General features: G+C 40.1%; 1 protein-coding gene across 5 annotated transcripts in view; it reads left to right on the top strand.

The window, feature by feature from the left end:
* The window catches only part of rasgrf2b (Ras protein-specific guanine nucleotide-releasing factor 2b), a 179,615-nt gene that overhangs the window by 70,609 nt on the left and 94,431 nt on the right, over positions 1-14,575 (top strand). For all 5 annotated transcript variants that reach the window (XM_030142633.1, XM_030142634.1, XM_030142632.1 and 2 more), the window contains exons 4-5: positions 6,362-6,451; positions 6,617-6,753. In XM_030142633.1, the coding sequence (XP_029998493.1) occupies positions 6,362-6,451; positions 6,617-6,753 (227 nt within the window). The remainder of the gene's footprint in view (positions 1-6,361; positions 6,452-6,616; positions 6,754-14,575) is intronic.

Here is a 14,575-nt window from a genome sequence, read left to right as displayed (position 1 = left end):
ACACATTATATAGACTAAATGTCCACAATAATAGACATTATACAGACTAAATGTCCACAATAATAGACATTATACAGACTAAATGTCCACTATAACAGACATTATATAGACTAAATGTCCACAATAATAGACATTATACAGACTAAATGTCCACAATAACAGACATTATATAGACTAAATGTCCACAATAATAGACATTATACAGACTAAATGTCCACAATAACACACATTATATAGACTAAATGTCCACAATAATAGACATTATACAGACTAAATGTCCACAATAATAGACATTATACAGACTAAATGTCCACTATAACAGACATTATATAGACTAAATGTCCACAATAACAGACATTATATAGACTAAATGTCCACAATAATAGACATTATACAGACTAAATGTCCACAATAATAGACATTATACAGACTAAATGTCCACAATAATAGACATTATATAGACTAAATGTCCACAATAATAGACATGATACAGACTAAATGTCCACAATAATAGACATTATACAGACTAAATGTCCACAATAATAGACATGATACAGACTAAATGTCCACAATAATAGACATTATATAGACTAAATGTCCACAATAATAGACATGATACAGACTAAATGTCCACAATAATAGACATTATACAGACTAAATGTCCACAATAATAGACATTATACAGACTAAATGTCCACAATAATAGACATTATACAGACTAAATGTCCACAATAATAGACATTAAATAGACTAAATGTCCACAATAATAGACATTATACAGACTAAATGTCCACAATAACAGACATTATACAGACTAAATGTCCACAATAATAGACATTATATAGACTAAATGTCCACAATAATAGACATTATACAGACTAAATGTCCACAATAACAGACATTATATAGACTTAATGTCCACAATAATAGACATTATACAGACTAAATGTCCACAATAATAGACATTATACAGACTAAATGTCCACAATAATAGACATTATATAGACTAAATGTCCACAATAATAGACATGATACAGACTAAATGTCCACAATAATAGACATTATACAGACTACATGTCCACAATAATAGACATTATACAGACTAAATGTCCACAATAATAGACATTATACAGACTAAATGTCCACAATAACAGACATTATATAGACTAAATGTCCACAATAATAGACATTATACAGACTAAATGTCCACAATAATAGACATTCTATAGACTAAATGTCCACAATAATAGACATTATACAGACTAAATGTCCACAATAACAGACATTATATAGACTAAATGTCCACAATAATAGACATTATACAGACTAAATGTCCACAATAGACATTATACAGACTAAATGTCCACAATAATAGACATTCTATAGACTAAATGTCCACAATAACAGACATTATACAGACTAAATGTCCACAGTAACAGACATTATATAGACTAAATGTCCACAGTAACAGACATTATACAGACTAAATATCCACAGTAACAGACATTATACAGACTAAATGTCCACAATAATAGACATTATACAGACTAAATGTCCACAATAATAGACATTATATAGACTAAATGTCCACAATAATAGACAATATATAGACTAAATGTCCACAATAATAGACATTATACAGACTAAATGTCCACAATAATACACATTATATAGACTAAATGTCCACAATAATAGACATTATACAGACTAAATGTCCACAATAATAGACATTATACAGACTAAATGTCCACAATAACAGACATTATATAGACTAAATGTCCACAATAATAGACATTATACAGACTAAATGTCCACAATAACAGACATTATACAGACTAAATGTCCACAATAATACACATTATATAGACTAAATGTCCACAATAATAGACATTATATAGACTAAATGTCCACAATAATACACATTATATACACTAAATGTCCACAATAATAGACATTATACAGACTAAATGTCCACAATAATACACATTATATAGACTAAATGTCCACAATAATAGACATTATACAGACTAAATGTCCACAATAATAGACATTATACAGACTAAATGTCCACAATAACAGACATTATATAGACTAAATGTCCACAATAATAGACATTATACAGACTAAATGTCCACAATAACAGACATTATACAGACTAAATGTCCACAATAATACACATTATATAGACTAAATGTCCACAATAATAGACATTATATAGACTAAATGTCCACAATAATAGACATTATATAGACTAAATGTCCACAATAATACACATTATATAGACTAAATGTCCACAATAATAGACATTATATAGACTAAATGTCCACAATAATACACATTATATACACTAAATGTCCACAATAATAGACATTATACAGACTAAATGTCCACAATAATACACATTATATAGACTAAATGTCCACATTAATAGACATGATACAGACTAAATGTCCACAATAATAGACATTATACAGATTAAATGTCCACAATAACAGACATTCTATAGACTAAATGTCCACAATAATAGACATTATATAGACTAAATGTCCACAATAATAGACATTATACAGACTAAATGTCCACAATAACAGACATTATACAGACTAAATGTCCACAATAATAGACATTATACAGACTAAATGTCCTCTAACATTAATGTGGATTTGCAATATAGAATAGCAAGCTATTACATGATCCAAAATCAAACAAAAAATGTCTCCATTTAGGTGTGTGTGTGTGTGAGCTTAAAAAAAAAAAAAAAGTCTCCATTTTGAATGTCTGGGGTTGACAGAAATGTGTGATGTTAAAATGGGGTCAGGAGCCAAAAAGGTTGGACCCACTGGTCTAGGCACTGCAGTGGCATCCATCTGGTTACACTGTTACCAAATCATGATCAGAAGTCTAGTTAATACTGCCAATGTCTTCCCTGTCATCAGTGCAAAAGTACACAGTTCTACCAGGAAAAGGTGAAGTATTAATTAGGAAAATGTTCAAATATTAATGAGGAAAATGTTGAAATGAAGGAGCTGTTTTAATTTTTATTTGGGATGCTAGATGCACTGTAATGTTAGGTGCCACAGAATGTAGCTGGAGGGCGTAGCAGGGCTGCTGTTCATCCACAGGTTGTGTGATTGAAATTGCGTTTGTGTTTGCACAGCAGTTGGCCTCAGGGGAAGCTGTTTGCTTATTGGACCAGCTGTCAACATCTCCATACATCACACTTACACTGGTGTTTCTAATACTGTCTCTGCTTGTATGTTTCAGTAATCACTTGTGTAAACATCTTACTCCAAGAGCCCATTTTGGTATTTTTGTTGAAATAACATTCTGATTTGTATGGATGAAAGCATTAGCCAGTTACTCTGCTTTTAAATCTCCCTTGGAGCAACAAGTGTGGCAGATACCTTCCCCTACCGCCTGCTGTTATGATGTCATTATTATTTCCAGGATACACTAGTGTGAGCCCTGTTAATAATAAAAATGCAAACCAAAGACATTCATACCAGGAAACATCTGCCTGTGTAATCGTTCATGAAAAAAGGACTAAGAGCCAGCGTGCAGTCGCTGATCCACGTCATTAAAACATACCCTTGATGCTTTGGTTTTTGATGTGTCTTGCTCAGTATTGATGAATAATTAAAGCAAGTAGCCGCTGTAACTGTCAACACTTGGCAGCCTGACTCCTCCCTACTGCCATTTGTGTGATAGTGGTGAAAAGGAAGATGAAGATGAAAATGGCTTTGTTTCCTCTTTCATTGCTTTCTGTTATTCACTTGTTTTGTCAAGAATCCTTAAAGTAGAACAAATAGGTGAAAGTAGCACAGTAATAGAGAAAACCATCTCCTTTGAAGCTAGTGTTGTCTAGAACAGGCCTTTACTAACTGGGTTTGAAGTTGGTCTCACTGTTTTGAAGTGGTGTTATCTACTGTCAGACTTACAATGTCACATCAGAGCTTTTCTCCACATGTACAACATTTGTAGTCCTTTTGAAAGCTGGTTGAATTATCTTGTGTATGCTTCTGTTTAGAAAGATGGAATACAAGCAGCAGGTTGTAAAATGAAAAATGAAGCCACTGCAGATGTACAAAACCCTGTAGTTCAGTGAGTATCCACTTGAGGCCATGTTGAAGTGCCCAGTGAATAAACATGTGAGCAGGTCTTAGACTGGAGATAATGGGTGGACAGAGGAACAGTGACGTCTCCTGTTGGTTTGTGAACTGCCAATCTGAATGGAGTAGTTTGTGTTATGTACATATTTGAAGTGAAGGGTGGGGTTGGAGTAGTAGGTAGGGTCAGGGCCATCTGTAAGGGGTCATGGGTAAGCTCATGCTAAATGCTAGCTTACTGGCTGTGAACTTCACCAACCACTGCAAAAAAAAAAAGGTATTTTGCACTCGGGGAAACATGTACAGATGGACCATGGAATCACGTATGCAGTTTAAGGTTCAATGTTGTTAGAAATTCAAACTAAAATGGGCAAGACCAGAAAAAGAGAACGGAAAAAAAGTTAGTGAGACTTAAGGCTGTTCAGAGCCAATCTGACTCACTGCCAGTGAAGAACAAGGAGAAGAAGAGAAGAATCTCTGTTCTACATGTGGACATGCAACACACACTGAACTTGACCCTCTGTATTGAACCCATCACTAGCTGAACATGCACGCCACACAATGTAGGGAGCAGATGTGGGGTAAAGTGCCTTGCTTAAGAGCACACTGACCAACACTTTCTCTGCCTGTCAGAGAAATTGAAGTGACGACCCTTTGGTCACAAGTTTCATAAAGTTGGTATTACAACGTTTACTTGTAAAGATCCAAACATCCACCGCTGACCAAAATCATTCATTGATATGAAATGTTAAATACCTGTTGATCCACTAATTCTATCGATACATGTAAATAATCGGTGTAAAATGCACTTGGTCATCTTTTCATGGTCATCAGATATGACCCATTTGGATGTTCAGAGGCTCCGTAGTTACCATGGAAACGCTGTCATCTTCTCCAACATTGATTCTCCAGTCAAACCCATGGAGTTGGATCAATGCCAGTGGATGGACACACTGGGCTTAGGTTCAGTTAACGACAGACTGAACTGAAAAAGACACTGTTTATTCTGTTTTCCCTGTTTTTGATAGAATAACCCTCAGCTTTAATTTGAGCTTTTATGGACGTCTGCATGCATTTGTAAGTGAAAATAAAGTATTTTCCTATATTTAATGTGCAGCACATTAAATATAGGAAAATACTTTATTTTCACTTAGGCAAAATTCAGAGCATAATATTAGAATAAATGGTGATAAACCACTTAAGAAGGGTTAAATAATAATAATAATAATAATAATAATAATAATAATAATAATAATAATAACAATAATAATAATAATAATAATAATAATAATAATAATGAAAATAATTGATTTGAGAGCGTCCACAAAAGTGGCACTGGGCCTTTATGGGTGAAGACACATCCTCATTGGCTTCATGTTAGAGCCCAGGTCCTAGCTCCTTTGTACAGCCTGGATAAATAGTGGTTTAAGCCTCTGCACTCAGATTCCCTGTTCATGCCAACTGTTCAGGGGACGACAGTAAACTTTACTGGTAGTGGAGTCTGTAGACATGGAGTTTACTGTCACCTGTTGCTGCTCATTAGGGCAACTGGCATCAATTGTTTTTAAGCTTTAAGTGAAGATGACATTACTGGGTCCCAGATGTATGTTTTGTGATCACTTTGTAAGTAGCTGAAATTACATTGTTTGACATAACAGTGTTACTGAACAATGTATTATGTGTTTTTACAACATTAGAGGTATTCTTAGCTCCACGTGCTTGTGGAAATATTAGTCACTTTTGGCCAAAATATAGGTTTAAAAAGGTCCATAAGCCAATATATGATGTCATGGTTCTTATGTCCAAGTCTGCTGTCTCAAGATAGCAGCTCATGTTTGTAAAGATACCATAAAAACACAATGAAGAAAACACAGAGATCCTAATTAATTTGTGGTTTGCATAAAGAGCATGTTGAGCATCTGGGGATTAGTGGTTGTCTTTAGTGCCCACTTTGTGCAGCTTAAATGTGTGATCAGGTACTGTACACATAAGCCTTCATTTGCTTAGTTTGGCAGCGGCTGATAGCAGCCCTCCCCCCTTTGTCATTTTATCTTTCTGAATGAACACATGAGATCGTCAGAGGTGAGGAAGTCTGATGTTTATCTGACACCAAAACACCCACTGCTCACACAGCACACACATTGTACGACTCTCACATATGGTATGTTAAAGCAAATTCCCCTCATTACTTATTTCTTTTACTTTATGAAAATAGTGTTTAATGTCCTTCATCTTGTTTTTATGTCTTTTGATAGATTGTGGCTCTGAACAAAACTAAGGAACGAATGCGACCCTACCATGTTCACCATGAGAACGAGGACCCGGATATTAAAAAGATCAAAAAGGTAAAAAATAAATTAATTAATTAAATCAATGATAATAATTTTCTTTGAAAATTCTAGTTTATGTGCTTTCCATCCTAGGTTGTGCACTTTGATATTTGTGGTTTCAGTTGTGTGTCTAATAGGTCTTTGTCTGGGTGTAAACTCTGTGGCTTATCTCCTCCTCAGGTGCAGAGTTTCATGCGAGGCTGGCTCTGTCGGAGGAAATGGAAGATCATTGTTCAGGACTACATCTGTTCACCTCATGCTGAGAGCATGAGAAAGAGGAACCAAATTGTCTTCAACATGGTAGAAGCTGAAACAGAGTATGTACATACAGTCCATAACATAACAAACATGAGTACATACAAAGATGAACAGTGTAAAGAAGAAAGATGTCAGTGTGCAGGTGGAAGTGTAGCTTTAATAAAGTGTATGCATGTGACGTCAGCGCTAGCGGAAGTCATGGCGGTTCCGCCCACTGAGTGTCAGACAGAGGCAGATGAGTGACAGCTTCAATCCTGTCTAAACTGAAGAACAATACTGAATCCAAAATGGGGCAGAGCTGTTGTTGGTTGGTTGTATTTTCAGGTTCTTAAAGCAGTGGGAGCTATCGTTTACAGACACCCAAAGACAAAGAAAACAGAAGGAGATGGATCCACAAATCCAGGAAACCAAACCTAGATCTGTGGGTCCTGTTTGGTGTCAGCTAACATTCACTGATGCTGTATTTTTGGGTCCAATCAGACCTGAAATGACCTATTGTTTTGGCTAACGGTCCTTCTTAGTGCAGCTCTTGGTTTCATGATCAGATCTTTCCTGGTTTTTGTCTCATTTTGTGATTGTGAACCTTGTGCTCCTACATGATTAGTAAACTAACTGAAACTGAGGCCAACCTAGTTTTACAAATACGGAGGAACTGGAGAATAAAGCTACGACGGAGTATTAGGACCACAGAAGAAAAGAAAAACACTGGGCACTACCAGAAGAAAGTCAGAAAATATGGAGATAAAACCTGGAATTTTATGAGAATAAAGTCGAATACAAAAAGAATCACAATGTTCTGAGAAAAAAGTCATAGTTATAAAAAAAACTCATAATTTAACATAAATGTCATTGGTTTATTAGATTAAAGTCGTCATATTCTGACACTAAAGCCAAAATATGATCAGAATAATGTGTTAATTTAAACCAGGTGGTGTAAATCTGCTAATTTCCCAGAATGCAGTGGTGCCCTGCTGGTCCACAGCAGTAGTATCTGTGTTGGATAAAGGACTGGATCTGAACTAGACTCAGTAAATCTGCTCAGTCCCAGTAGATCCTGCATATATTCACTGGGGTCAGTCCACGGTCCACTGGAAATGACCTTTGGATCAGCTGGTTCTGGGCCCTAGTTTTGGACCCTTTGGATCAGCTGGTTCTGGTCCTAGTTTTAGACCCTTTGGATCAGCTGGTTCTGGGCCCTAGTTTTGGAGCCTTTGGATCAGCTGGTTCTGGGTCCTAGTTTTGGAGCCTTTGGATCAGCTGGTTCTGGTCCGAGTTTTGGAGCCTTTGGATCAGCTGGTTCTGGGCCCTAGTTTTAGACCCTTTGGATCAGCTGGTTCTGGGCCCTAGTTTTGGAGCCTTTGGATCAGCTGGTTCTGGGCCCTAGTTTTGGAGCCTTTGGATCAGCTGGTTCTGGGCCCTAGTTTTGGACCCTTTGGATCAGCTGGTTCTGGGCCCTAGTTTTGGACCCTGGTTGTCAGTCCTGATGAAACCATGTATATTAGTTTCAGGTCCAAATAGCGCTGATCCCCTCCCCCCTGGATCAGGTCTGGATCCTCCATGTGTGTCCACATGTCAGTGGTCATGGACCACTTGTTCTTTGGTAGCTGGTCCAGATCCATGTCCAGTCCAACTGTCCTTCATTTAATTTCAGATTTCCCATGCTCCTTTGCTCTGGCTGTATTTACTGCTATACTCTGTCATGTTGAGCAGGTTGGTTTAAGACACTCAGTCTGACTGAGAGGGGCGTGGCCTGGGCTTAGAGGGGCGTGGCCTGGGGGGGACGTCACATATGTGCAGACCCTCTATATGCTGGAAGGGGGACCAGAGGCTCATCTGTGTTTGGAGTCCTATGAGAGGAGGGCTTCAGTTCACTGAATAAACAGTCACAAACCTCTGTTAGGATCTTTAACGTCTTGTCCACACCCCTGATAAAACCCACCATTAAATAAATACTTTTGTGAGACAAATGGCAGCTTGAGCTATTATGACAGGTGATGCTCATTTAAGGCAGCTCCCATCATGCCTTGCCACGGACCAAACTCAGTCTTTTCTTCTTTCTATCATCAAAACAATAAAAATGACCAAAGTCACCAAACATGTCACTGAACTCTCGCTGTCTTTACTGAACCACAAGACTGAATGTGGTTAACATGAACCCTTAAAGACCCAAACAGCCTCCGGTGACCAGAACCATCTACTGACCTAAACTGTTTCATACCTGTTGATCCACTAATCCTATCAGTACATGTCAACGCTAGAAGCACTCAGAGAGTGCAGACCTCCACCAAGGCCGATCAGTGGGCCCCCCTGTGGGCCCTCCCACCCCCGATCACAACCAAAATTCAGTCATTTGTTCCTTATACCAGTATCAACATTTCCTGAAATTTTCATCCAAATCCATCCATGACTTTTTGAGTTATCTTGCACACAAACAGACAGACAAACCAGCACTGACAAAAACAGAACCTCCTTGGCGGAGGTAAACGTAAGTCAAATACAGTTCTTCATGGGCATCAGATATGACCATATTTGGACGCTCAGAGGCTCCATAGTTACCGTGGAAACAGCGTCATCTTCTCCAGCAGTGATTCACCAGTAAAACCCATGGAGTTGGATCACTGACAGTGGATGGAAACACTGGGCTTATGTTCAGTTAACAATATGTTTGCTGCAAAAGTCACCTTTTCTTCAGTTTTCTCTGTTTCTGATAGAATAACCCATACATTTAATCTGAGCTTTAATGAACATCTACATGATCAGTGAATTAAATATAGGAAAATGAAAAATACAAAATAAGGAGGATAATATTATAATCAATGGTGAGAAATCACTTTAGAAAGGTTCAATATAGAGGAAAAAATCATTTGGGAACTGCTGCAAAAGTAGCAGGGGGTCTTTATGGGTTAAGAAAACCTTCGTTGACGCCAGGGGGCTGATACAGTTGACTCACAGTGATGGATTTGACCAAAGCTTCATCTAATTAGCCATTACGTTTTCAACCACAGTGAAACCTGTCAAATTGAAGTTTTTGATCTTTCTGAGGTGCATTTGCTAGTAACACTTGGGCCAAAATGCACCTACTAACTTTCTGTGACTTAGAAATGAAGTTAGTTCATGCACATGCAAAAGTTACGTACTGTACCTGTAAAGCTTCGGTTTTGCAGTTATAATAACAAATATAGAAAGTTTGTGTGATATATTTAAAGGTGGGGTCCGAGGTCTTAGAAAAACGGTTCGAGCAGCTGCATTTTGAAAATACTCAGTTCAAAAGTCCAAAGCCATCATCATCATCTTCAGACATCCCCCGAAGCCACGCCCCCAGAGTACTGGCACGTGCAATGCTTGTTCCCGAGGGTTCACGAGCACTGAACAGCAACAGTTCACCAGCTGAGGCTCTGCTCCGTCCCCGTACGGCCCCAGTTCGGGCTCCGACCCCGGCTGAGGCTCCGGCTCCAGCCCCGGCTCTGGCCCCGGCTGAGGCTCCGGCCCCGGCTGAGGCTCCGGCTGGCGTATCCATGCACACCTCCTTCAGTCTCCTCCAACCCCCCCGCTCTTCCAGAACAGCCCCAGTTCAGACCTATATGACTAACAGTACATTTCCTACTGGTTTACGTTTGTGACTAAACAGTGTACCGCTGAACTTTCCATCCTAATAGAACTAATATAACCACGTTCTGCCGTCAATTCCTGTACAAACGCTTCCAGCCTCTGGGAACGCATGATTCATGCACGAAGAGGGGTACGAACAGAGGGGGGAAGGGGGGAGGGGCCAACGGCAGTTGAGTTGGATAGACATATCACCATTCAGTCATTTTGAGTGGGTGCTCAAAATGATTGGATGGTGTTTTTTCAGTCCTGTCCATTCCACAGGAGACTCATTTTTAAATGTTTTTGTGTTAGAGAATTTAATTAATTAGTTGTAATCAGGGTGTGAAGGGGATTTTAAGGAATATAGTAAAAAATACTCCAGGAAAACATCTCAGGCCCCACCTTGAAATGGGGGTGGGGGGGGGGCTTAACATCAAATACCACATTAGCCCTGATTTTCTGATGTAACAAGATGTTCTAAGCAGTCCTGTATAATTTTTTTGAAATTTTCGTCCAAAACCCCCCTACCCCGGAAATTACTTTTTTAACTCTGAAAATCTCCTCTTTCCCAGCACCTCCACTCTTTTGTCCAGTGCAGTGTCTAAATATGTTCATGATGGGACAGTTCATGATCTTGTCAGTGCCATATCATGCTAATAGTACTTTGTACTATGAAAAGTCTAATGTCAAGGTCATGTTGGAGGTTAAAGGTCATGTTGGAGGTTAAAGGTCACCAAAGTGCCTAGTTTTTTCAAAAATTCATACCATTCTGACATTTTATCAAATCTGTCTTCAGTTGTGTTCCTCTGGTTTCCTGGTGGGATCCCCCAAGGCCTTTGGCCCTTTAAAGACACATTACAGACTAAAGATTACAACATGTACATTCCATTTGAATTTGCTGCCATTAGTGTGAGGGAAACACTAGCACTCATTTTGGTGGGAATCACTAACACTTCACTCATTCATTCATTTTCTGAACCTGCTTTATCCTCACTAGGTCGCTTGGAGCCTATTCCAGCTACTTATGGGTGAAGGCGGGGTTCACCCTGGACATGTGACCAGTTCATCACAGACTGAACATACACAGACAAACACACTGTCACATTCACACCTATGGGGGATTTAGATGAACCAATTAACCTATCAGAGCATGTGTTTGGATGGTGGGAGGAGCCAGAGGACCAGAGAGAACCTACACAGACACAGGAGAACATGTAAACTGCACACAGAAAGGTCCCACCCCCATGGACTAAAGGTCCCACCCCCATGGACTAAAGGTCCCATCCCCATGGACTAAAGGTCCCACCCCCATGGACCAAAGGCCCCACCCCCATGGACTAAAGGTCCCATCCCCATGGACTAAAGGTCCCACCCCCATGGACTAAAGGTCCCATCCCCATGGACTAAAGGTCCCACCCCCATGGACTAAAGGTCCCACCCCCATGGACTAAAGGTCCCACCCCCATGGACTAAAGGTCCCATCCCCATGGACTAAAGGTCCCACCCCCATGGACTAAAGGTCCCATCCCCATGGACTAAAGGTCCCACCCCCATGGACTAAAGGTCCCATCCCCATGGACTAAAGGTCCCACCCCCATGGACTAAAGGTCCCACCCCCATGGACTAAAGGTCCCACCCCCATGGACTAAAGGTCCCATCCCCATGGACTAAAGGTCCCACCCCCATGGACTAAAGGTCCCATCCCCATGGACTAAAGGTCCCACCCCCATGGACTAAAGGTCCCATCCCCATGGACCAAAGGTCCCACCCCCATGGACTAAAGGTCCCATCCCCATGGACTAAAGGTCCCACCCCCATGGACTAAAGGTCCCATCCCCATGGACTAAAGGTCCCACCCCCATGGACCAAAGGCCCCACCCCCATGGACTAAAGGTCCCATCCCCATGGACTAAAGGTCCCACCCCCATGGACTAAAGGTCCCATCCCCATGGACTAAAGGTCCCACCCCCATCCCCATGGACTAAAGGTCCCACCCCCATGGACTAAAGGTCCCACCCCCATGGACTAAAGGTCCCATCCCCATGGACTAAAGGTCCCACCCCCATGGACTAAAGGTCCCACCCCCATGGATGAAAGGCTCCTCCCCCATGTCCTGGTGTTGAACTGAACCCAGGTCCTTGTGTCTGTGGCTCCAGGTCTGTCCTCTGCACCCACAGGACACATTCATGTAAATGTCAGTGCTGTCAAACTGCGTCTGTTCTGTTTTCATGTCTGTGCAGAATACATGAGTAAACAGTTGTGTTGAATGTGTCTGATTGAATGTCAGTTGTTTGTGGTCAGTAGATGTGTTCTGAGGACAGAACCTGAGTCCAACATTTGGAAGAACCCACATGAACAGCTGAGTTCCATCAAATATGCATTTGGACCATTTGGGTGACCCTTGACCTCTAATTGGACCTTTGACCTGGAATTGGACCTTTTGTAGTTCCCAGCACTCTGAAGACATTGACATGTCTGACAAAAACATTGAAGTTCCCAGCATGAGCAGATTGACACATTGTACTTTATCAAAAGTGCAGAAGGTTTGAAAGTTGACAAAACCCCACGTTTTCAGGGTTGAAAAAGTAATTTTCAGGGTGGTGTGGTGTGTGTGTGGGGGGGGTGTTTGGGCTTGATTTGAAATTTTTTCACATTTTTGTATTCCCAAGACATGGGAGCATAAGAAAATCTAGGCTAAAGTTGAATCTTAAAATTTTCCTGAAATACCCCCCCCACACACACTTTAAAGGTGCTGGAGACTTTCATGACCAGTTTTTCCTCAGATCTGTCCATCCTCAGTCATGCCCTCAGTTTCATGAATCTGTTTGTCTGTCTGTCATTCCTCAGCTGAATTTCTTGCATTACAGTGAACAGTTTCTTAGTTCCATCCATCAGAAACAAATCATGTGTTTACATTCAGAGCTGGGAGGGAACTGGGGCATCTGAGGAATTTTGTTGCGACGTGCTTTGGGGGAAACGGAGGTTTGTGCAGCTGCCTGACAGCAGCAGCTGTTACAGACACGACGCTGAAACAGTGTATTATATGTTTATGTTCAGCACAGTATTACATACAGTGTAGTCAAGTGTATGCTTTGTAATTAATGCCTCTGAAGCAGTAAACCACTACAGCAAAGATGCTTTGCAGCTAAAGATAACACATTACAGGCTGCACCAATGGTATGAAGTGTTATGCCGTTTTGTGTCTTCTAAGAGGGAAGGGTTGTGACTGTCATGTGAATGGATGAGCACAGAAGATGAAGAGCGAAACAAGGATCCGTCAGAATGGAACAGACCTGCAGTCAGTGACTGCACCAACTTTCTTCAGCTCATATTTGTGTCTAAGTGGATGTTTGTGCCAAAGTTTGAGTCCTTAAGGTTACAGGCTGTTACCTTCAGCTCATTCCTTTGTCTTGTTTTCAAATAGGTTTTGCTTTGAATTTAACGTCCAATAATTGTGGTTTATAAGAACAGTGCTGTTTCTTTGATCTTTATCAGCGCGTGTATGTTGAACAAGATCTGCACCATGTGTATGTGTTTCGCACTTACAGAATCTGCACACGCCTTTTGCCCACTCTTTGTTGTATTTTTTCCATATCTCGCCCACTTAGTCCCTGGCATTGTCACCAAATTAGTTAAAGAATCTCTAACAATCCCATCATTTTGATACGTCTCATTCACTGATGGTCACAAGTGTTCATGGGTGAGGAGGAGAGGTGGGTTGAATGATGCTGTGGAAGAATCCAGCAGAAGGAGGGCAAACTCAGTTATTTTTTTCTTTCTAGAAAGGTACAGAGGAGACTGGCAGGAGGCATGGAGGGAATAATTACACGTTTTCTGTCTCTGACCTTAAGTTCTACCTATTGTTGATCTAATCTAATTAAAGGTTCTCACAGTCACATTATTATTAGATGTTTACTTGCTGTCAAGAAGACCTCCTTTTCTTTAAAGAAGGCTAAAGTGAACCTAATGAATCCAAGCTGTCTTGTGTAATTTTATTACGTTAGAGCAAAGCTGTGGTGCAGGTATTGGTGGATGTTTTATTGTAGAGCAAAACAAAGTGTCGTGAGTGAAAACATCCATAACCATAATGTGACCTTATTTGATTATATTGATTTGAAATGTTAGGGAGGCATTCATTATCCACCACACTCTGCTCCAACAGATAATAACCCTCAGACTTAAACACAGCCCTTACAAACACAAAACCTTTTCCACTCTGTTATATTGCAGCCATTTGCTAAAATCATTTAAGTTCATTAATGTACAAACAAGCACCCCATTTAGACAGTAAAA

This window comes from Sphaeramia orbicularis, chromosome 9 (assembly GCF_902148855.1).
Source record: "Sphaeramia orbicularis chromosome 9, fSphaOr1.1, whole genome shotgun sequence".
Classification (NCBI taxonomy): Eukaryota; Metazoa; Chordata; class Actinopteri; order Kurtiformes; family Apogonidae; genus Sphaeramia; species Sphaeramia orbicularis.
This window is presented reverse-complemented; position numbering and strand designations above follow the sequence as displayed.